The sequence below is a fragment of the Oryzias melastigma genome, linkage group LG2 (assembly GCF_002922805.2).
Source record: "Oryzias melastigma strain HK-1 linkage group LG2, ASM292280v2, whole genome shotgun sequence".
NCBI classification, from domain to species: Eukaryota; Metazoa; Chordata; class Actinopteri; order Beloniformes; family Adrianichthyidae; genus Oryzias; species Oryzias melastigma.
In genome coordinates this window covers 2,339,661-2,361,067 of record NC_050513.1, presented here as the reverse complement: position 1 = coordinate 2,361,067, position 21,407 = coordinate 2,339,661, and the positions used below count along the sequence as shown (strand labels likewise).

At 42.5% G+C, this 21,407-nt stretch overlaps 2 protein-coding genes across 7 annotated transcripts in view; one reads left to right on the top strand and one right to left on the bottom strand.

Moving 5' to 3' along the window:
• Window positions 1-3,737: 3,737 nt before the first annotated feature.
• Window positions 3,738-13,145, bottom strand: pth4 (parathyroid hormone 4). 3 transcript variants are annotated; one of them, XM_024262895.1, is made up of 5 exons: window positions 13,023-13,145; window positions 6,285-6,369; window positions 5,874-5,954; window positions 5,312-5,400; window positions 3,738-4,131 (listed from the first exon to the last, which is right to left on the bottom strand). In XM_024262895.1, exons 3-5 carry the CDS (start codon window positions 5,943-5,945, stop codon window positions 3,882-3,884), a joined length of 411 nt encoding a protein of 136 aa, XP_024118663.1. In that variant the 5' UTR covers window positions 5,946-5,954; window positions 6,285-6,369; window positions 13,023-13,145; the 3' UTR covers window positions 3,738-3,881. The 3 variants fall into 3 exon arrangements, with proteins under 3 accessions (XP_024118663.1, XP_024118666.1, XP_024118665.1); XM_024262898.1 differs by lacking the exon at window positions 5,874-5,954; XM_024262897.1 differs by lacking the exons at window positions 5,874-5,954; window positions 6,285-6,369; window positions 13,023-13,145 and adding an exon at window positions 5,752-5,797.
• Window positions 13,146-13,160: 15 nt separating this feature from the next.
• Window positions 13,161-21,407, top strand: part of LOC112140001 (DDB1- and CUL4-associated factor 1) — a 21,980-nt gene continuing 13,733 nt past the window's right edge. Inside the window, exons 1-9 of one of the 4 annotated variants that reach the window (XM_024262889.1) lie at window positions 13,161-13,293; window positions 13,847-14,027; window positions 14,098-14,174; window positions 14,254-14,295; window positions 14,541-14,614; window positions 15,089-15,202; window positions 17,118-17,255; window positions 19,756-20,304; window positions 20,468-20,569. In XM_024262889.1, coding sequence (XP_024118657.1) covers window positions 13,849-14,027; window positions 14,098-14,174; window positions 14,254-14,295; window positions 14,541-14,614; window positions 15,089-15,202; window positions 17,118-17,255; window positions 19,756-20,304; window positions 20,468-20,569 — 1,275 coding nt within the window. In that variant the 5' untranslated portion in view covers window positions 13,161-13,293; window positions 13,847-13,848. Of the gene's footprint in view, window positions 13,294-13,355; window positions 13,495-13,627; window positions 13,751-13,846; window positions 14,028-14,097; window positions 14,175-14,253; window positions 14,296-14,540; window positions 14,615-15,088; window positions 15,203-17,117; window positions 17,256-19,755; window positions 20,305-20,467; window positions 20,570-21,407 lie in introns of those variants that run through there. The other 3 variants (XM_024262892.2, XM_024262890.2, XM_024262893.1) reach the window with 3 other exon arrangements.

Here is a 21,407-nt window from a genome sequence, read left to right as displayed (position 1 = left end):
CAAACATACACTCTAACTAGCAAACACGCAAGCATCACACAAGGAAGGTGGGACCTTCGACCTTCTGTCCCCTACCCCATCCCTGGCGAGGGGGCGGGAACCCTCGGCCTGGTGGTTTTTTTCTCTTGGGTGCCGGTCTCCTGGGCTCAGCAGCCTCCTCTCCACACTGGGAGAGGGATCGCCGAGATTTAAGATCTAGAACAGGGATCAAACTACTTTGGATCCGGGGGTGTCCATGTCTCGGTGGTGCGGGTTCCGGTCCTTGCTCTCCAGAACTGGGCCTCTCCAAAAACTCCATCAGTGGGTGTGCCTGGTCGGGCCTTGTTAACATCACTCCTTGGGGCCTCCGTTTCCCTTGGGTTCCCCTCTGCTGGGCAGGGGTGGACTGCCCCTTCCCGGCTTCCCCCTGGACCTTAAGTGGCGGGCGCAGGCGGGCGTCTGGGGCATGGAAGCAGGTCACCCATGGGGGGCCCTGGGGTGGGGCGGGGGGATGCTTGGCGCTGCTGGGTGGTGGTGGAGTGCTACTCTGGGGTTGGGGGGCTTTTCGGGGATGGGGCCTCGCATCGACCTTCCTGGCATGATGGGGGGGTTGCTGTTCTGGCTGAGCTGGGACCTACACTGTCTGTGCTCCTGTGCCTTCCAGCTCTTGGGTGTGGGGGGCCTCTGTGGTGGTACCGCGTGCCCTTGTCTGGATGTTTGGCGGATTTGTCCGGCGGATGGATTTTCTCCGCTGCCCCATGGCGGGTGTTGGGGGGTCCGGGCTGCTGCTCCTGCCCCGGTGGGGGGCCTTGGCGTGGGGATGGCTGGGTGCTTTCCCCCTTTGTACATTCCATCATCATCCACATCAGCAAAACATAATCAATCACCTTCGCACTAATAGAATGCGTGACAAAATGAAAGGCTTTATTGGCTTTATTTATCTGTTTGTACGATTAAGTGTGAGTGAATTGCAGTTGTATTGTGTACATTTTGACAACTTTAAATGTAAAGACTATTTTAGCCAACAGGTATGTATACAACTACTGAGTGTGTGTGTAGACAGGCCACGCTCATTCCAGATTGCTATTTCGATCTGTTTGTTTTATGACATTACCTCCCTCTGTTACCGTCTTCTTTTTCCCCTAAACCCCCCTCTTTTACCACACCCCGTAAAAGTTTCCGTCCGGTCCAACAAAAAAAGAAAAAAGATACGACATAATCCAAATAAATAAAGTTTAGTATAAAATACAGGGGTTTATATTCAATAAACCTCTGTTGGGACACTAAAATCTGTCCAACACAAGAGGCTCTCAGCCCATATCTGCTTGCTCAGCTGTTGGACAGGACAAGTTAAAAAAAAAAAACATCATGAAAAAAACGAGGACTATCAAGAAGTCTTCTTTCACTTTCAGCTTATCCCTTTCGGGGTCGCCACAGCGTAACAGCACCCACTGTTTCACATCACTGATTTGGCAGAGTATTTTACGCCGGATGCCCTTCCTGACACAACCCTGTACTTGAGGGGCACAGGGACCCAGTTAGGCAGCAGCGTCAAGGGTCTTGACTAAGGACCCAATCTGGGTGGGGATCAGTGGACAACCCTGGGAATCGAACCCAGGGTTCCTGCATGTCAGCCCTTCACCTAGCCCACTGAGCCACCTAGCCGCTGAGGACTATTAAGAAGATGGTAAAAAATATATCAGATCAAGAATGGATATTCTGACAAATATAATGACTGAGTAACAGCTGCTATTTCTCTATAGGTCTATGGAATCTTGCAGGTAGTTCCTGTTTGGAACACCAGGGGGCCGGAACCACTTAGTCCAGTGAATATACATTCTATGACATAAAAATACAAACACACACCCCCACAAAAACCATTGATGTTAATCAATGATTGTCACCAGTTGGTTGCAGTAAAGTTTTATTGGAAATGAATAAAATACTTTATTTACAAACCACATTAGTTTGTGATACAAACAGAAACTTTTCAGATATTCTCAGTAAATCAGACATTTAGTTCATTTATCATCCTTTGACTCACATTTCCTGCATCTGCTGCAGCCCAAATGAACCCTCAAAAAACAACATAATCACACACATGGTTTCAATGTCAGAGCGGTGTTTTCTACGGAGCTGCATCCTTTCAGGAACATTTCAGGACACAATAGAGCTAAACCCGCATCAGTATAACATGTCAGCAAGAAACATTGATCTGTGTTTTTATACATTATTGAGAACAGACAGAATGATTATAGAACCATAGATTCTATCCATCCATCTTCTTGACCGCTTTGTCCCTGTCGGGGTCGCGGGGGTGCCGGAGCCTATCCCGGCTACTGAAGGGCGAAGGCGGGGTACACCCTGGACAGGTCGCCAGTCTGTCGCAGGGCAACCATAGATTCTTTGCTGCAAATACAGAGCAGTTAAATGAAGCTGCTGCGCACCTGTCCTTCTGCAATATAGTCTTGCTGGCTGCAGAAGATCATGTGTGTCACCAACAGCATGTAGCATACAGCATGTAGCATACAGCATGTAGCATACAACATGTAGCATACAACATGTAGCATACAGCATGTAGCATACAGCATGTAGCATACAACATGTAGCATACACCATGTAGCATATAGCATACAACATGTAGCATGTAGCATACAACATGTAGCATGTAGCATACAACATGTAGCATACATGTAGCATACAGTTTGTAGCATATAGCATACAACATGTAGCATGTAGCATACATGTAGCATACAACATGTAGCATGTAGCATACAGCATGTAGCATATAACATACAACACGTAGCATGCAGCATGCTACATGTTGTATGTTATATGTTGCATGCTGACAGTGCATGTGTGTCACTCAGCTGTTGCTGACATACATGATTTTCTGCAGCCAATAAAACATGTTGTATGCCACATTTAGCATGTAGCATTTAGCAGCATACAGCATGTAGCATGTAGCATCCAGCAGATAAACTGTCTTACTCTGTTTTCTTCAATAAGGGAGATCAAATAGATGTAAATGGATTTAAATCACAGCTGTTTTCTGTCTAAACTTTTGTAAACAAACTTCCATCCATCTTCAGAATCTCTTGGATCCTCCAAGGATCACAGGGTTACTGGAGCCTGTCGCAGCTACTGTTTGGTGAAGTCGGAATACACCCTAAAAAGGTCACTAGTCGATTTAGGGTTACAGGCCTTCCCTCCGGTGAACCTCTGAGTCCTGTTTGTGGACTGTGGACAGAGCCTGGAGAGAATCAGGAGAACCTGAAACTCCACACAGAAAGAACTCAGCTGGGATTTGAACCAGAACCTTCTCCCTGTGAGGTGCTAACCACAGTAACACCAAGCAGACCCAATGTATGCTCATGTTTTGTATATTAATTTACTATAAAAAACCTTTCAATAGTGACTGACATTCAGTAAATACACTAAAATCAGCCTTCATCCAGATCACGCAACTGCTCCGTGTTCTTAAATTCAATAAAACTGAAGAATGTTGAGAGAAAAAGCTGAAATTCTGCAGAAGTTCTTCATTTGAGCCCAAAAATCTCAGATCAGATTCAAGCTCTTGAGTAGAAGCAGGAGTGGTTGAAATTATTAAAGTATCATGATCACAGAAGCTAGACGTGGTTGGCTCCGGTATCAGAGGTTACAGTTCTGTTCTAGAACTTTTGAGATGTTGAAGTGTCTGTTTGGAACCAAATTGGACCAGACAACATGAAGGAAAAATGAGGCCACTAAAACCTGAACAGGTAACACTAAAACTTTAACAGGGATCATCAAATCTGCATTGTTGACAAACATCTGAGGACAAACCTGAACCTTTGAGACACACCTGTTTCCAGGTAAAGTTCATTTTGAGGTCTACAGATCCGTTACCAGATCCGTAGAACTTAGGCCGCTCCGTCGGACAGCCGGGACACCTGGGGGTAGAAGAAGTCCCTCAGGATGCTCTGGAGCTGCTCTGGTTGTAGGCCGCTCGCAGCAGCTGGGTCCAGGACCTCTGGGGGGCTCCGAGCGGCCGAGCGAGCCTGAGCGGTGTGGAGGCCCTCGATGGCGCTGGACAGCCAGATCAGCCTCTTCAGACTCTGGATGTTCCTGCCGCGGTCGTGCATCAGCTGGTGCTCAGTCACGGCACGGCGGCTGCAAAGAAAGGGCAGGGTCAGGACGAGGCCACGCTTTGGACTGGCCTTCTAGGAGAAGGTTTCCATGGGATTCATTCATCAGAACACAAACACAGGAACTTAAATCTGCAGTTTAGAAGAAGGTGGTTCTGACAGTTTGGACGATCTGGACCCGTTTTCAGAATTCTTTAGGTTCTGCTGATTTAAAGCTGAAGCTGCTCTCTACAGGAGACGCTAACGGAGGAATGGTAGCATGAAACCTGATGACGCAACAACACAGACACATTTACACAAACACAATCACACAAAATTAACAAAACACAAACCCACACTATGACACAGATACACACATTGACAAAAACAAAAAACACACACATTAAAACAAATGCACACATTAACAAAAACACAAACCCGCACATTAACAAATGGACACATTGACAAACACAGACAGACACACATTGGAAAAAACCCAAGCAAACTTATTAACAGAAATACACACATTGACAAAAACACAAACACACACTGACAAATAAACACATTGACAAAATAAAAAAAACACACATATTGACACAAGCAAAAAACACACACACTGAAACAAATGCACACATTGACAAAAAGACAAATACACACATTAACACAAACACAAACATTAACAAAATCACAAATGTACAATAAAAAAAAATACAAAAACTAACAAAAACAAACACACACATTCATAAATAAAACCCAAGCAAACTTATTAACAGAAATACACACATAGACAAAAACGCAAACACACACATTGACGCAAACACACACACACATTGACAAGTGAAAATTTAAATTAGTGCAGAGATTTTCGTTTTTCTAGAATTTGGTGCATTAGGGACGAAAGGATGAATCTTAAGAGATGAATTCTAAAGCATAAATTGACAAGTAGAAGTTTTAAAAAGGAAAAAAACAAATGATGAAATGAAGCAAAAACAAAAAACTGCCTGATGTAACCCCCCCCCCCCCACACACACACACACAGAGGGTTTTCTAACCTAAACATTTCACAGATATCCTCAGACGTTTACACTGAACGGTTGTTCTGAATCTGTTCCTGAAGCTTTGATGTCACACGAGGCATCATTTACAATCGGATGAAGCCACAATCACTCCGGGATGGAGGTGTTTCACTCCAGCGGATGGTGGAGACAGCAGCTCAGGTGTCTCACCTGTCACTCTGCTGACACTGGCCGCTTCCTAAGAGGAGGAGGAGCATGAGGGCGAACCGCCGCGCAGGTCTGTCGGACATCTGCATCTTCTGCTTCAGATCAGAAACACAAAGCAGCTGAAGAGGGAGTGCACTACAACATGAACACGCTCCACATCTTCTCGCAGCATTCCACCACAAACACTCGTTAGACTGTAACAGACTCACAGTGAAGGAACGTTCAGTATTTACAGACAAACATCATAAAACTGAGGAAATCCTGCAAAACTTTCAATGTGAAAATGCAAAGAAAAAACAACATTTTATGCACATTATGATGTTTCATTTCCATATTCAAAGTAAACAGAACATGTTGGAAGATCGGAAAGTTTCTTCAGGTTTTTCCGGAAAAAACAGAATAGCAATAATTCCCAGACATTTAGGTGAAGTGAAGGAACTCACGTAGACAATGACAGCAGCTCCTCTGGTGAGAAAATCTCAATCTGACTCCGACGGGATTCTGGATATTTATATGAGTCTGTCTTCCCCCCCCACCACACACACACACACTCAGGACCACCCACCTGCACAAAGGCTTTGTAAAGCAGTCTTTGGTTTGTTAATGAAACCAACGTCAGCAGCTCCATCTGTGTCATGACTTCTGTCTGAAGGCCAAAAATGTCAAACGTGTTAGTGTTTTTTTTTGTGTTGATATGACCCCCCCCAACACACACACACACACCCCATATGTGTTACATGCTTTCCTTCTAAAATCAGGTGCTTTCAAAAGGAGAGTGAAATTCAATTGAGGGATTACGTTTCTGTATTTTCCCGCCTAATCCTTCCCATTCTTCCAGGAACGATCCTGGCTCTGACAAAAAGGAGGAATTTGGGTAAAATGGATTTATTGATGTGGAGGATGAAGACGCTTCATGAGTCAGAGTTGGGATGTTTGTCACCTGGAGCTTCACATCATTTCTTTGACAGCTAACCACCTGTAATGAAGTCCCAGACCGGAGCTTCAGGTTGCTGTGGCGCCTCGGCCAGCAGTCGTCTCGGCAACATGTCGCGGCTGGGTTTCTGTCAGAGAGAAATGCAGGCCGCCATTAAACGAGGCTGAGGGACAGACGGCAGCAGATCCGTCTTGTTAAGGGTGGAGAGACTGCAGAGAGAAAGGGTGATGAGAAAAGGAACAGAAGAAAGATTCTTCACATTTCTAAATTTAACACTAGAAGTTCTTGCACTATTTACAGCTTAGATATCAAAAATGTGAATATACCACGACATCAGTGATTTTCTAAGCTTTAATTTGAGCCATGTTTTGTGGAAATCGGTTAAGAAATGAGGGAGCTAGCCCGATTTTTGTGGTTGATTTCTGCATGTCTTACTTCCATCAGAACATTCCAGTATATTTTGATCAATTAAAAACAAGTTTATTTGAATGAGCCAAAAACCAAAAGGCAGTACTTTGAAAGTCCCATTTGCAGATGTAAAGACCCAAAAAGAGTTGGTTTAGGGTTGGGGTACCTTGTAAACCTCCAACACTCCCCAAAGGTTTCGACCATGGAGCCTGTCAGGGTTAAAATGAACTCTGACATTGGAAGTCTTTTCCACCTTCTCGATGGCCTAGCGGTTAGAGCTCCAGTCTAACAATCCAGAGGTTTCTGGTTCAAATCCCACTGTGGGCTGATGTGTTTTTTTTTTTTTTTTTTAAATCCCAAAAAAGTTCACTTCAGGTAAATAATTTTTTTAAGCTAAACAGGGGAAATAAATGACAAAATAGCAATATGGGGGGTGTTTGTTTTGATTACGGTATTTTTAAAGCTTAATCAAATAGTGCTGTTGGAGCCTTTATTCCATTCTCAGCCCATATTTGAAAAATGCCAAAAAGGGGGCGGGGCTTGTGGAGCCAGACTGAGCGGCAGAGGAGTGGCTTAGATTTATGATTGACTGTTGGGTTATGTAGCATATACTGGGTGTTCAATATGTAGAGCGGGTTGTCTTTGTTATGTTCAATCGAACGTCAAACCCCCCAAAAATATGGAGAGTGGTACCAGGCAAAGTGATGCAAGTTTCTCCACAGAACTTACCTGAACAGAACTTCAATGCAAAAGTTAAAAAAACTGTAGTTTCCTCTTTTCATGATGGTAGATTTTTACAAGTGTTTTTGTTTTGTTGTTGTTGTTTTTTGTATGTGTTTTAGAGAGTGTTATTATTATTTTGTCCTTTGTACAGCACTTTGAGGTGTTTTTAATAGGATATGGGCTTCGCTACTTCCCTTTGTCAAGTTTATAAGCCAGTCATACTATTGAACTTCATCATTCAATCCTCCTCCTTTCTGGGCTTGGGTAACAGCATTTACAAGCTCAGCATGTGTGTGTTTATGTGAGACTGTGGTTGACTTTAATACGGATACACTCTTAAAACAGATGTGTTGTTTTTTAACACATTTTTTGTGTAGCATGTAAACTGACTCATGTTGTGTTGGGTTTTACGCATCTTGTGTTACACAACATTGGTGAAAAGACACACAAAACATGTGTTAAACCATTGACCAATCACGCAGCCGAATTAGTGTCCGCGCGCCTTGCCCCTTCTGGAGCTATCTATTCTAAAAAAGGGAGTGGACAATACTTTATTTTATTTTTTAATGCTTAAAATATTTCTGAGATTTATTAAAAATACTGCAGTTGGACGAGTTGTATTCTTACTAGTTTGTTGTTATGGTTAATAAAGCTTTCAGATCTCTTCACTCTTTTAACGTCTGTGTTTGCTCTTTGTTTTCGCTTTTTTTTCAAAGCGTTTTATTGATGAGTATTAAAGGAAAGAAAACAAAGTGAGGTGGCGACTGCTTAATTTTATTGTTGGTGAAGCCAGACTTACTGTTCACATCAGCAGAAAGCGTTAAATAGCCGGTGAACAGTTTGCTGATGAAGCTGGAATTCTCCTTTTTCCGAGTGTCCAATCATTTATCCCTTTAAGAAAACGTGGTGCTTTGAGGATGTTCTTTGTTTGGTATCTGTTGGTGAAATGTGTTTTACTGTTTTTTATGTGACTGATTCCGTCTATTCCTCTTATGTGTGATCTTTGATTAAACTGACGTTTTAATAATCAAAACAATCTTCATCATGACTAGTATCTTCATCTTCCTCATCAAGTCCTTTATGTCTATCATTTTCATGATCTCCATCATCTCTATTATCTCCGCCATCCAACACTTAGACTGAGAAACTGTTGTGTAGATTCTAAAGGATCAGGATGATCTGCTGCTGTAGAAGATCTCCTCCCTGCAGAAACTCAGGTGAGTTAAAGCAGGATGATGACATACTGACAGAAAGATGCTCCTGAAGATCCATCTTGACATGTAGATGTGAAGCTGAGGAGACGGAAGCTGAAGTTGTAACTGAGAACAGGAAACGAAGCCTTGATTCTGTGTAATGTGGAGAACAGGTTCACATTCTCAGATGTGAGCTGCATAGAACCGTGTTTATGTAGGTGTTGGACATAAAAGCTCAGCCAGCCAATCACTGCACAAAATAAAGATCCATTCTGAGTCTTACTCCCACAATGGTGCCACTGTTCCGGGCTTAGCATTCTCCGTGCTGGCAGCCGCCGATGCCAGGGTCTGAGGACGCCTTCCACCTTTGTCATCGGGGGGCAATCCTGTTTGTTGGAGGGGGTCTGAAGTAAAGTCCTGTGTGGGAGGATGTTATGTTTGTTTATCAAGCATTCACAGGTTTATTTGTGTTTGTTTAGCTTGGATTATCCCCTTAATTCCATGGGTTTGTTCAGGATTAATCTGGAAGCACCGTGCTGCCAGCTGTGAGGAATGTTCCTGAAACATTCTGGAGTTCTGCTGCTCTTTATTATAAACATTCAGCAAGGTTTATTCTGTCTGTAATCACAGATGCTTCCACAGAGCTAAAGCTTTTACACGAAGTTAGATTTCTGGCTAAAGTATTGTCCGTCTGTAAAAAAGCTTGGTGAACCCATTTTATCCTTCACGGAGTTACCAGAGCCTAACCAAAGGTGGGGTACACCCTAGACAGGTCTGTCGCAGGGCCTCAATCCCACTCCCACACACACTGCTCCACCACGCAGACCTACACCTTTAGTCGTTCTCAAATATTTCTCTCATTTATCTCCTTCAAAAGCTTTCATTCTTTCAAAAGCAGAAGACAATTGATGCAGATACTTCTGCGTCCTGCAGGTGTCAAGTCAATTCAATTCAATTCAATTCAGTTCAATTAACTTTATTTATCCGTTGGGAACTTCATTTGCAGACCAAACATCAGCACAAGCACAGGCCCAGACATGCAGAACTTTGCTAAAACACATACATCAGCATACAAATATAAATAAATATGTCAACCAGTAAAATCAGTAAAAACACTAAAAACTACAAACCAACAATCAGTTACAAACGAATTTCATCAACTATTTAGCAGGTGAATTGAAGTGGGAACGAAGCTGGTTGTGGCTCTCTTGGTTTTGAATAGAATGGACCTGAACCTGCGACCTGAAGGTGGGAGACTGTAGTGTGTATGAAGAGTATGTGAGCTGTCAGAGGACATCTGTGTTCTTTTCCTAAGGACTCTGTTATTGTAAATGGAGGAGAGTGACTCCTGCTGGTGCCCAATAATTTTACTGCTAATTTGACAATTTTGTTGAGGGTACTACGATGCGTGAGACTGAGTGAACCAAAACCAGGCTGTGATGTTAAATGTGAGGATAGATTGGATAAAACATTGGTAAAAAAAACTGCAAGAATCGATTGATGGACCTGTAATTTGCAAAGTTTACGGAGAAAAAAGAGACGTTGCTGACATTTGGAGAAAATGCTTTCAGTGTTGGGTTGAAAAGTGAGTTTGTCATCGATTATGGCGCCGAGATATTTGTATGAGTGGACCTTCTCTATTGCTTCATTATTAACAATGAGTGTGGGAGAGATAGAAGAACCATGATGGAAGAGAATGACAATTTCTTTGGTTTTCTTTATGTTTAAGTCCAAGCAGTTGTTCCTGCACCAGAGTGAGAAAGTGTCCAGTTCGTTCTGCAGCAGTCCCACAGTGTTGGTGGTGTCCTTGATTACTGTGTCATCAGAGTACTTGATGTATGTTATACCGGGGGTAGTGCTCCTGCAGTCATTTGTGTACAGAGTGAAGAGAAGTGGTGAGATCACAGAGCCTTGGGGGGAGCCGGTGGATATAGTCCTATTAGTGCTGAGATGACCATTGATTCTGACCCTCTGGTCCCTTTTGTGAGGCATGATAGAACCCAGAGAATCAAGTGGGGGTTGACATTCATCTGCAGCAGTTTACGTCCCATGAGATGTGGTAGCACAGTGTTAAATGCGCTTGAAAAGTCCACAAAAACCAAACTAACATTGGACTTAGGCTTCTCCATGTGGGAGATGGTTCCATGCAACAGGGTCAGTATCGCTGTGCTGAAGTGGAGCTTCGGCTCTTCTTGTGTAGAAATGTGTTTTTCAATTGGTAAAAAGAACAAAACATTCATTCAGTGTTTCAAAATGAGATTATCGATAAACCCCACGTTATCTCCTATAGGAGTAGATTTGGTCATAAAGGGATAACGTACCCTGCAAAGCACCTTTTTTTAAACAGAGTTTTAAAAAGTGCCTCTTGTTTTCTGGTATTGTACATTCACGTCCACATTCTGAAAAGACTTACCTTGCTTTCTAGGAACAGACTTATGTTAAAAATAAAAAGTTATTTTATGAACATGTTGTTTTGGGTTATTTTGTGCAAGGAAAGGTTAATTCGGAAAAATATATTTGATTAATGTATTGATAATTATGGCTAAATATTGCAATCATAAAGCTGAACAGAAAAAATAGAGTTTTTTTACATTAAGAATATTGAATTCTATACCAATAAGAAAGTTGTTAGGACAGTTCAAACCTGGTTCTGTTTGGAATCTTTATTTTCTTTGATTTGACCAGCTCAGTGGCCTTGTGGTAGAGTGTTCACCCTGAGATTGGAAATCCATGGGTTCAAATCCAGGCTGAACCATACCAAAAACTCTAAAAATGGGACCAGTGCTTTGGACCACCTCCTTCACACTCAGTAGTATCCCAGTTACGCTGACATTGGGAGTAGGGTCATCTGGACCCCACAAGACAGCAGGCTGAACTTTTTTTCCACTATTTTCGATCTTCACTGGTGTCCAATGATAGACCTGAAGTCTTGTCCACCTTTGATGGATAACACATAAGTGTAAGGATAGGGTTATCTGGACCCTATGAGATAGCACGAGGGTTAAGAGGTTGGATTGGGGGTTTAAACTACCAAATGGTTTCCAAGCGCAGGTGTGTCTGCAGCTCACCGCTCCCTTGGGGAAGGTTCAAATGCAGAGAAGAAATTTGTCACACACCTACATGTGTGACAAATAATGGGACATTTTTATTGTGTGAATGCTTAATAAGCATTCACACTACAGTGATTCTCCTGCTCCTTTCCGTACATTTTTTGGCATGTAAAAACTCAGTCACACTTTCAGCAATTTCAGCATACTTTGTATCAAAACGTTCAGCTTCTTTAGGACATCACTGCTGCTTTTTTTTGGTATTTATAAACCAAACTTATTTATAAGAAACAAATGAGGAAGTCTTCAAATGTCAAAATTTTAAGTATATTATCAACAAGATTTTAAATACATTTATTGGCTTTAATATTTTATGGCAATTGAAAAAAAAAATGGAGTTTACCTAATATTTTAGCAATATGCTAACATTTTTGGCTAATTTGTTATCTACTGACGTTTTTATAGGCTAATTTAGAGTTTAGCTACTATTTTAGCCAAAGCCTAACGTTTTTGGCTAATTTAGTTTGATGAGGGATTCAATGCCATTTTGGAGTTTAGCAAGTATTTGAGCAATGTCCTAGCTTTTTTGTGGCTAATTTGCCATTTACTGAGGGGTTTTTTATGCTAATTTGGATATTAGCTAATATTTTAGCAACATGCTAACATTTTTGGCTAATTTGGCATGTACTTGGTTTTTTTAAGGCTAATTTAGAGTTTAGCTCATTGACTGTAAAGATATTATTATTATTTTTATATACAGTCTATGGTTTAGCTACTATTTTAGCAACAGGCTAATGTTTTTGGCTTATTTAGTTTACTGAGGAATTTTAGGCTATTTTGGAGTTTAGCTAGTATTTAAGCAACGAGCTAGCCTTTTTGGATATTTTGGCATCTACTAAGGTTTTTTGGGGTTAATATGGAGTTTAGCTCATACTTAAGCACCACACTAAATATATTTGCAAAATTGGTATGTATTAGAATTTTTTAAGGAATTTTTCAATTTTTTTCTGAATTTTTTGGTCAATTTTAACACTCTTTCATAGTTCTTTAACAAAATTTTCAATCTTTTAGCAAATTTAACATTTTTGCTTTTTCATTTTCAGCAAATCCCTTCAGCAGTTACAGTTAATTGCTTCACCATTTTCAGCAGAAAGCTTCAGCATTTTCAGCGACTACTTTCAGAAAAAAGCACTCACACATGCATGTAATGCAATTTTTCTAGTTCTTATTTTCTCTTTCTTGTCTCTTGGTGAGTTGAAATTCATTATCTTGTAATTTTTAGAATTGGCTCATTACTTGGAATAATTTGGAATAACTTGTATGATTCATTGTATGTGCTGTATTTAGTCAACACACAAACAAACAAGCAAATAAACAAACAAATAAATAAATAAATAAAAATAGTCTACCTTAATATACAACAACCGCAAACAAAAAAAATGTAGATTCAGAAAGTTGACGATTCAAACTGCAAGTCCCAAGATGCTGTTCGGCTTCTTCCGTCGTCTATCGTCGCCTGCCGTTTGATGACGTATGCAACAGGCGCCGGGAGAAGTTTGAAAATTAGCGTGAAACTTGTTTTTAATGGAACGTCCGCCGCCGTTGATTAGAGTTAAGATTATTATTGGATTCTAACCCGGAATATTTCCTCCAGAGGACCAGCGGGACGCGGGACTTCAGGTGAGGAGCATGCGCAGAACACGCTGCTTTCAGCGACACGAGGCGGTTCGGGTCCGCGCCTTCAGCCGTTTATCTCCCCGCGACACGGGGGATAACGACCCGAAGAGGAACAGCCCAGAAGCGGAGGAGCTGGGGCTGTGCACCAGCGTCCGACCAGCCGTCTGTTAGCGCCATGTCTTTCCCGCAGAACCTCAAGCTTCTGTGGGTTCCGTTCTGGAGTCTCTCGTGTAGAACTTGGAGAATGTAGAAAGTGTTCCTGGATGTTCGCAGAAGTTTCAGACGGTTCGATCCTAGTCAGAGGAGGAAATATCTCCAGACTCTGGACTTCGAGTGATGGAGTTCGTCTCCGGTTCGGTGGCTCCATCACCTGTTCATTCTTTGGTCCATCCAAAAGCAGATGCGTTAAAGATGTCAAGTTAGATGTGGTCCTCACTGTGGAGCATTTTCTGATGAGAAGGTTCTGCCAGAACTCCCAGTGGTCGGTGGTTCTGGAGTCAGAGATGTTTGGGTTTCTCCTCTGACATTGTCTGCTCTCCTCTGCTCCTCCACGCAGTGATGTCCTCCTCAGATGATGACCCGTCCTCCTCTGCTGCAGCCGCTCCGTCCCCCGCCGTGCCAGCTGCCATGGCGGTCACGGCGTCCGTGGATGTCAAGGCTGAACTGGCGTCCCTGCTGGACGAGTGGGAAGAAGCCCGGCGAGGAACGGCAGAGCAGCTCGTGACCATCCTGACCAAGTCAGACCTTCATTTGGCTTCATGCACTCTTTTGGACGTGGAGATCTTTTCATCTGTTTTCTTTCTGCAGGATCTCGGAGGTTATTGAACGTGAGACAGGAGAATACCACAAAGCCGACCCGGACCCGTTTGACGACCGCCATCCAGGTCTGTCTGGACCATCGTCCGCTTTCTCTTCTTACTTGAACTTCAGGTCTGGTTGACTTCATTCCAGGCTGTGCTGCAGTGGTTTCAACTTGTGAGCTGTCAGACGTCATCTGGAGCTCAGGTACAGAATGCAGCTCAGGTATAGGACGAAGCTCAGGTAAACCAGGATAGAGCTCAGGTAAAGGATGGAGCTCAGGTGAACCAGGATAGAGCTCAGGCATAGGATGGAGCTCAGGTGAACCAGGATGGAGAAAGTGATCCTCACAGCAGCAGAAGACTCCTCCTGACCTGCAGAGATCCACTCACAAATCATCTCAGCTCCAGCAGTTATTGACACGTTTGTTTGGTTTCTGGGTCATTCTGCAGGGCGGGCGGACCCCAATTGCATGCTGGGACAGCTGCTGAAGATGCTCTTCATGAACGATGACTTCACTAACCAGGTAATTCCCTCCTCTTTGAGTGTTTATCCGTCCAATAAAAACTAATTTCTTCTCTTCTCACCTTGTGAATCTGAAACCCCCAAAAGCTACACATAAATGGACTTTGTGGTTGCTCCATTGTTAGGCTTCAAAAGCTTCAGAACTTTAGAGATCACCGTGCTGCACAGAACCAGCTTCAGAACTTTAGACATTAGATTTCCTGTTCTTTTCTGTGACACTGGAATAGATATTTTCTGCAGTGACGGAAGACGCTTAGATCATAAGAAAACCTTTAGCTATTGGGCTGCAAAGGTTCAAATGAGGAAACCGTCTGTTCCACCAACATCCTGGCGGAACAAAGCAGTTCCTCTGCGTTCTTCCTTCTGCACTTTGATTCCTAAAGATCTCTAAATGTGAAGTAAAAAGTTAAAGCTGCGTCGCTCGGCTGAAGCACCTCTCCATCCCGTCTAAGAGCAGGTCTGCTTCTCTCTGCAGCTCCTGGACTCCTACATCATGACCAGCAGGGAGGCGAGCCTCAACACGGCGGCCTGCCGCCTCCTCCAGAACATCATGCCCAGCCTGGAAACCACGGCGGTCTTTGAAGAAAAGGTGAAATCATCAGCAAAGAAGGAGCCGACAGTTGACTCAAAAGGAAGAGGTTATTTTGAAATAGGGCTGCCACAAACGGTTATTTTAATACTCGACTAACCTCCAATTTTTTTTTGATTATTTAACTAATCGGGTCGCGTTTCGACTGGATGTAAAACACACATCTTCACCATCATTATCTTTAAACCTGAAGTGTTTGAGCTATATGCCAACTAAACATAAATACAATAGTTTATTAAGTCTTTAATGAATCCTGCAGCTTTTCTTCTTCATTTGTTTCTGGCATTAAAACCAAATCAAATGAGGCAATCTGAATCAATCAACTATAAATAACAAAATTTATTTTTTTAAAGCTTTAATATATATATATATATATATATATATATATATGTGTAATAAAACATGTATAAAGTATTTCAAGAGCTATTAGCAGATATAAACACTCTCAAAATATTTGCTCACTGAGGCCTATTTATAAAAGCAAAACACTAATGACATCTTTGAACTCCAGATATCACTGTACATAAAAAAAACCTCAGGATGCCCATATAAACAGTGCTTTGAGACATTGTATCTTAAAGTGGGAAAATGTATATTGTTAAAAAGAGAGAAAAGCAGAGGATGTTAGAATGTACATCAGTACTTTCATTCTTTCACTACCTACATCCACTGCACATGTGCAGACAGAAATTAGGTCATATTTTTTAGTTTGGCAGACCACCCAAAAATCTGTTATCTCTTTAATCTTGTGGTTATTATGCTGGATTTTTTTGTTGGTTTTTTTTTTTTTTTTTTGCCATTTTTGTGACTTCAGGTTACATTGAGTTCTTATTGCAGCTAATGTAACCCGTGAAAACTCAGCTGTGGAATTTTAGGTGAGAACACTACTTCACTTCTGGGACAGTTTTCACTTCGCTCCATAACTCTGCGGCAGATCTGTACTGACACAGAGCTTCTCTGTTTGCGCGGTGAACGTTTCAAAATCTGCGCTCATCGAATCGAACTGCGTGATCGCGGCGCGGAATATGAATAAAGCATTGGCTGAACGGTTCATTTCCAACATAAACTCATAATCCACGCCACCCTCACGGCGTTTGGTTTGAAGAGCGCAGATTTTGAAACGTTCACTATGCAGACAGAGAGGACCTGCAGACACGGATCTGCTGCAGATCTTCTGGTTTATCTCCATACACCCCGATAATGACAGCCGCACACGATCCATTTGAACCCAGAAAACTGCTGTGGCAGAGCAAGCTCACTATTAGCGCCGAAGTTAGCTTAGCTTAGCTAGACGAAGCTCTCTGTTCAGCGTGATCACACTCTGTTACAACATGCTTCATCTTCAGGTGTTCATGCATCACTGTACTGCTGTCGTGGAACACACGTTCTGCTTGCATTGGACTCTTTTCCTTTTATTTTTCTCATGTTTGCCACCCTTTCAACCTCCGTTAGCATGTTGTTATGCTCCCCCGAGCCTTCCCGAGAACTTCCTGTGACATCACAGCTGACCGGATTAGCACTAATGCGCATGTGTGTCAAAGAGAATGGCAGACCCGGCATTAGACCGCAGTTTTGAGATAAAAAACGAGGAAAAAAACAAACAAAAAAACGACACTTCGACTATCAAATTAGTTGTTGACTATTTTAATAGTCAACGTAGACGTGACTAATCGACTAATTGTGGCAGTCCTATTTTGAAAGAGTCAGGAGAACCCAGCTGAGGTTGGACTGATCGTCTCATACTCCCAAGGCCCTCAGGCTGTGAGGAAAAGACGTTTCCTTCTGCCGTCAGCAGATCCTCAGCAGGTCTTTAAGATCTGATCAGCTGAATGTGGAGGTTCCTGCTGAAAGATCTCCTCCAAACAGGAAGGAGTGATCGGACTCGCCTTTACATGAGTTTGTGTTTTTGTTCCAGGAAGGTCTGGTGGAAAAGCTCTTCAGCTGGGCGCAGGAGGCTCCGCCCCCCCTGTGTGTCTACGCCACGGGCCTGCTGGCTAGAGCCATGAGCAACCAGGAGGTGGTGGCCCACCACAGAGAGGAGAACGCACAGCTGGTCAGTCTGACAGGAAGTAAAATCCAATCAACTTTATTTACAAAGCGCTTTTAAACAGCAAAACTATGGAGGAAGAAATGATACTAATATTATTAAATATATACACCATTAAATAAATCTGTCAATATTTTTTTAAAATTGGCATTTAATAAATAAAAGAGGAAATCAGTGAATAAATCTATAAAAAATGTGACATTAAAATGTTAAAATGTCCATGAAAAAGCACATTTGAATATTTCTTGATATTTTTATAAGTGCTATTTTAATATTTTAATGCAATTTTTAAAAAAATGCATTTATTGATTTCAACTTGTATTTATTTAATGCCAATTTAAATAATTAATTACACATTTAGTGAATAATTTAATGGTGTATATGTTTATTTCAATTTGTCCGATTTCGTCCTCCATACAAAACGTTTACAAGTTTCATATAACATCAAGAACACTAATAGATAAAATAAAAACAAGCAACACAATAAAATAATTAAAAGTTGTAAAGCTGAGACATGAAACCAGGCAGAACAGGAGTTTCCTTGAGCAGCTTTGCTGGTTTTAGGGTCAGAGGTTCCTCTGGAGTCCTGATCCCCAAACTTCAGATGACGACATGTTTCCTTCTGAAACCAGCAAAGTTCCATACATGCTCAGAAACACGGCAGGATTTTCTCCACTTCTGTTCAGCTGTTGGCTTCTGGACTCCTTTGGTTACCCTTAAAGGGGCCCTACCATGAAAATTCTACTTTTTAAAGTTTTAAATGCATTTTACTGTTCATTCCTCTCTATAAAGAACCCAAAGTGGTATTTTGATCCATTCATGCATTTAAGAATAATCCTCTAAAAACCTGCACTGTCTGCAGCAGCCCCTCCCATACCCACGAAAACCAGCGGTTGGAAACGTGCTGATGTAAGATCGATGCCAAGGGCTCCCTGCAGGAAGAGTCTGTGCTGCAAGCTCCGCCCCCAGACTACTATGAAAACACACTCTGACTGAACTTCTGTTCACTCTGAGATTCCTCAGTCTGAATATGAAACGAACTGAGGGCGGAACAACTGAACCTAAACGGCCACCGTACCCGACAGTCACATGATGTAAACACGGTAGAGATGAGGCGATCGGTGAGCCACGGACAAATGTAGAGCATTAGATTGTCTTGTTAGCCAAAAATCAAACAATTAGTTCAACTGTTACTTGTTAGAACATTTATTTTGACACCACTGAAAAACGTATAACTCTCTTTTCTGTGTCTCTTATGCGGCGTGTTCGTGACGTCATCATTAAAGCTCTATTGTCGTTCCAACAGAATTCTCTTTAAAACAATGTCATAAAACCACAACCACGAGAAACGGAAACTCATTAAAATGTGGTCGGATGAATTCATGCTCAATAAAACAACTTTTAACGTGATCCACATTGATTCTACTGACGTGTTTTTAGCGTGTGTACCTGTAGCTTCTCCAGAGCATGATGCAGGATTCCTCAACCCAGCGGTAAAAGTGTTGAATCTGGCCTTCATACAGACTCTCAAAATCCATCAGCAAAAGAAAAAGTCTGAAAAAGGGAAAATCCTTTTTATAGTTTTGTTTACAAATTTTTTTCATGCTGGCGAGGGTTCAAGGATGACATCGGGAAATGAGCGAGACTGACAGAGCAAAAGGCGAAGACTCAGAAATCGAGTTGTTTTACTTCCTGGTATTAAAACAGTTCACAAAAATGACTAATATTTCATAAATAATTTGTTTTTTAGTGTTCCAAAGGTAATATATGATCTTATATCAGGGGTAGGGAACCCTGGTCCTCGAGAGCAACCTTCCTGCATGTTTTCCAATATACCCTGGTCTGGCATGCTCTTATTGGCTGGACACACCTGAACCTGGTAATCAGTCATGAGTCGGGACTCATGAAAATTACCTGGTTCAGGTGTGTCCAGCCAATAAGAACATGCAGGAAGGTGGCTCTCGAGGAGCAGGGTTCCCTACCCCTGATATATGTTGATATAGTTTACTCTGAAAGGCTGAAGAAAATCATGGTAGGGCCCCTTTAACATCATCCTGATAATAGTAGTTTTTTTTGTAATTTCTGTCCAAGTTATTCACGTTACAGACTGACCAATCAGATGCCTCAGTAAAAGCGGGTGGTGCCTGCTGGCCCCTCCCCTCAATCGTTTGACAGAATCAAAGGAGTGAACTTCTAGCATGCTCTCTCCTGATTGGCGACTGTAGTTACCATAGAAACGTGGACTTAAACCAATCATTGCTCGCTTAGCTCGTCTGGCTCCAAAGAGCGGCTTCTGTATCACAAAAAATGGCAACTGAATTGGCTTTATTTGGTTGAAACCAGAAGTAAAGCATTTTCTTTGGGTGATGTCACAGCGGCTCAGTCCAGTTCTCTTTTACCATCTGTGCCTTAGACCTTGTAAGGGTCAAACAGAAAAATCTCCACCGTGGCGATGCGGTTTTACTCTCAAACTGAACATACTCTGTCCTCCTTCCTGTTTGACCAGGTCCACATGAAGATCCAGCGCCTCGTCAGGCTGCAAACCTCCAGCTCCTCTCAGGATCTACCTCAAGCTCCTCAGGAGGAAGCTGCTCAGATGTCACAGAACCAGAAGGCCGGGGATGATGCAGCACAGGAGGAGGAAGCAGACCGGGGGGCCAGCAGGGGGTCGTCGCAGGCCAGACCTTCATCCCCGCTCGGTTGTCACCCGAATGATTGTGAAAGCAGCAGCAGCTCCACCCAGACCGCTCCACATCCTCACAGTGGAGGTCTGGAGTCCGCCTCCAAGGAGGTGGAGGACGCTCATGGAGGAGGAGGAAGGAGACCCACGCTACAGGAGAACGGGAGGAAGGCCAAGCAGAAGAGCAACTGTAGTGCTGGTAGGGAGCAGGAGGAAGAGGGGCCTGACTCTGGTGCACTGCCTACCAACACTGCATCCTGGTCAGAGATGAGCTCAATGCTGATTGGCTCCGACTACCGCCTGTTGCCTCTGAGCCCGGCCATGGAGCAGAGGCTCATCCTGCAGTATCTGACCTCGCTGGGAGATTACCAGGAGGTAAGGACTCACTAAAACAAGATAAGTGCCTTGCTCACAGGTTTAAACTTCTGGTTTCAACCGTGCAGTGGACGACTTCAGCTCAGTGTTGGTATTAGCAGATGGAGATAAATGTCCGTGTTTCCAATGTTTCCAGATTATTGACCTGCTTGTTTTCCTGCAGCTGCTTGCAGTCTTCATGAAACTGGACACGCGCTCGTTGCTGATGAACTACATCGACCTCAGACGGACCAACAACGTGCAGCTCACTTTTGACGCGCTCCTGGTAAGAATTAAAGTTATTTTCTGTACATTGATTAACACAGCAGTCAAAACAACATTAGTGCATTACTACCAGCAGAAGAGAAGAAACCAGGACCAAGTGAAAACATTACAAAACACGTTTAGTATGTTAATCCATGGATATGTCTGTTGATCAGGAATGTCATTCTAGCATCAGCTAAAATCAGCATTATCATAAGTGTTAGCATCAGTACTAGCATTGACATCAGAGTTGGCATTAATATTGACATCAGTGCTAACATTAGTATTAACATCAGGGTTAGTATTAGCATTAACATCAGGATTTGAATCAGTAGGTGAAAAGAGTTTAGCAGAACAAGAATGGTTATTCTGACCATTAAAATGAATGAATGAATGAATGAATGAATAAAAATGGTTTATTTCAAGCAATCAGGTCATAATACATAACATATCACTTAATGAATCACAAGTAGATCGCTTGAAAGAGAGTGGAAGGAAGCGAACTTATATAATTCCACCCCGACTCGACCATACCATTTTCTCTACATGAATTATCAACATCAGGTTCAGGACTTCATATCAAATATTAATAGGCTAAAGCTGTTTTGAGCTCTGCCAAATCAGCTTCCAAATTTTTCTTCGGTGCCATGTTCAACTCTCCTCGTTGCGGTAGTTGTTGCTGCAGCTCGGGGATTAAAGTCGCTTGTGGGCAACTTTAAAAGACTTTAAAAGTTGAAGAGTTGAGGAGAGCTGGAGACACCATCTGCTCATCGTGACCCAGAACCGGAAATGACTGAGTAATAACGGTATTTGTCAGTGGAAGTCTATAGGACTTTGGCTTCTTGCAACCAGCAGGTACT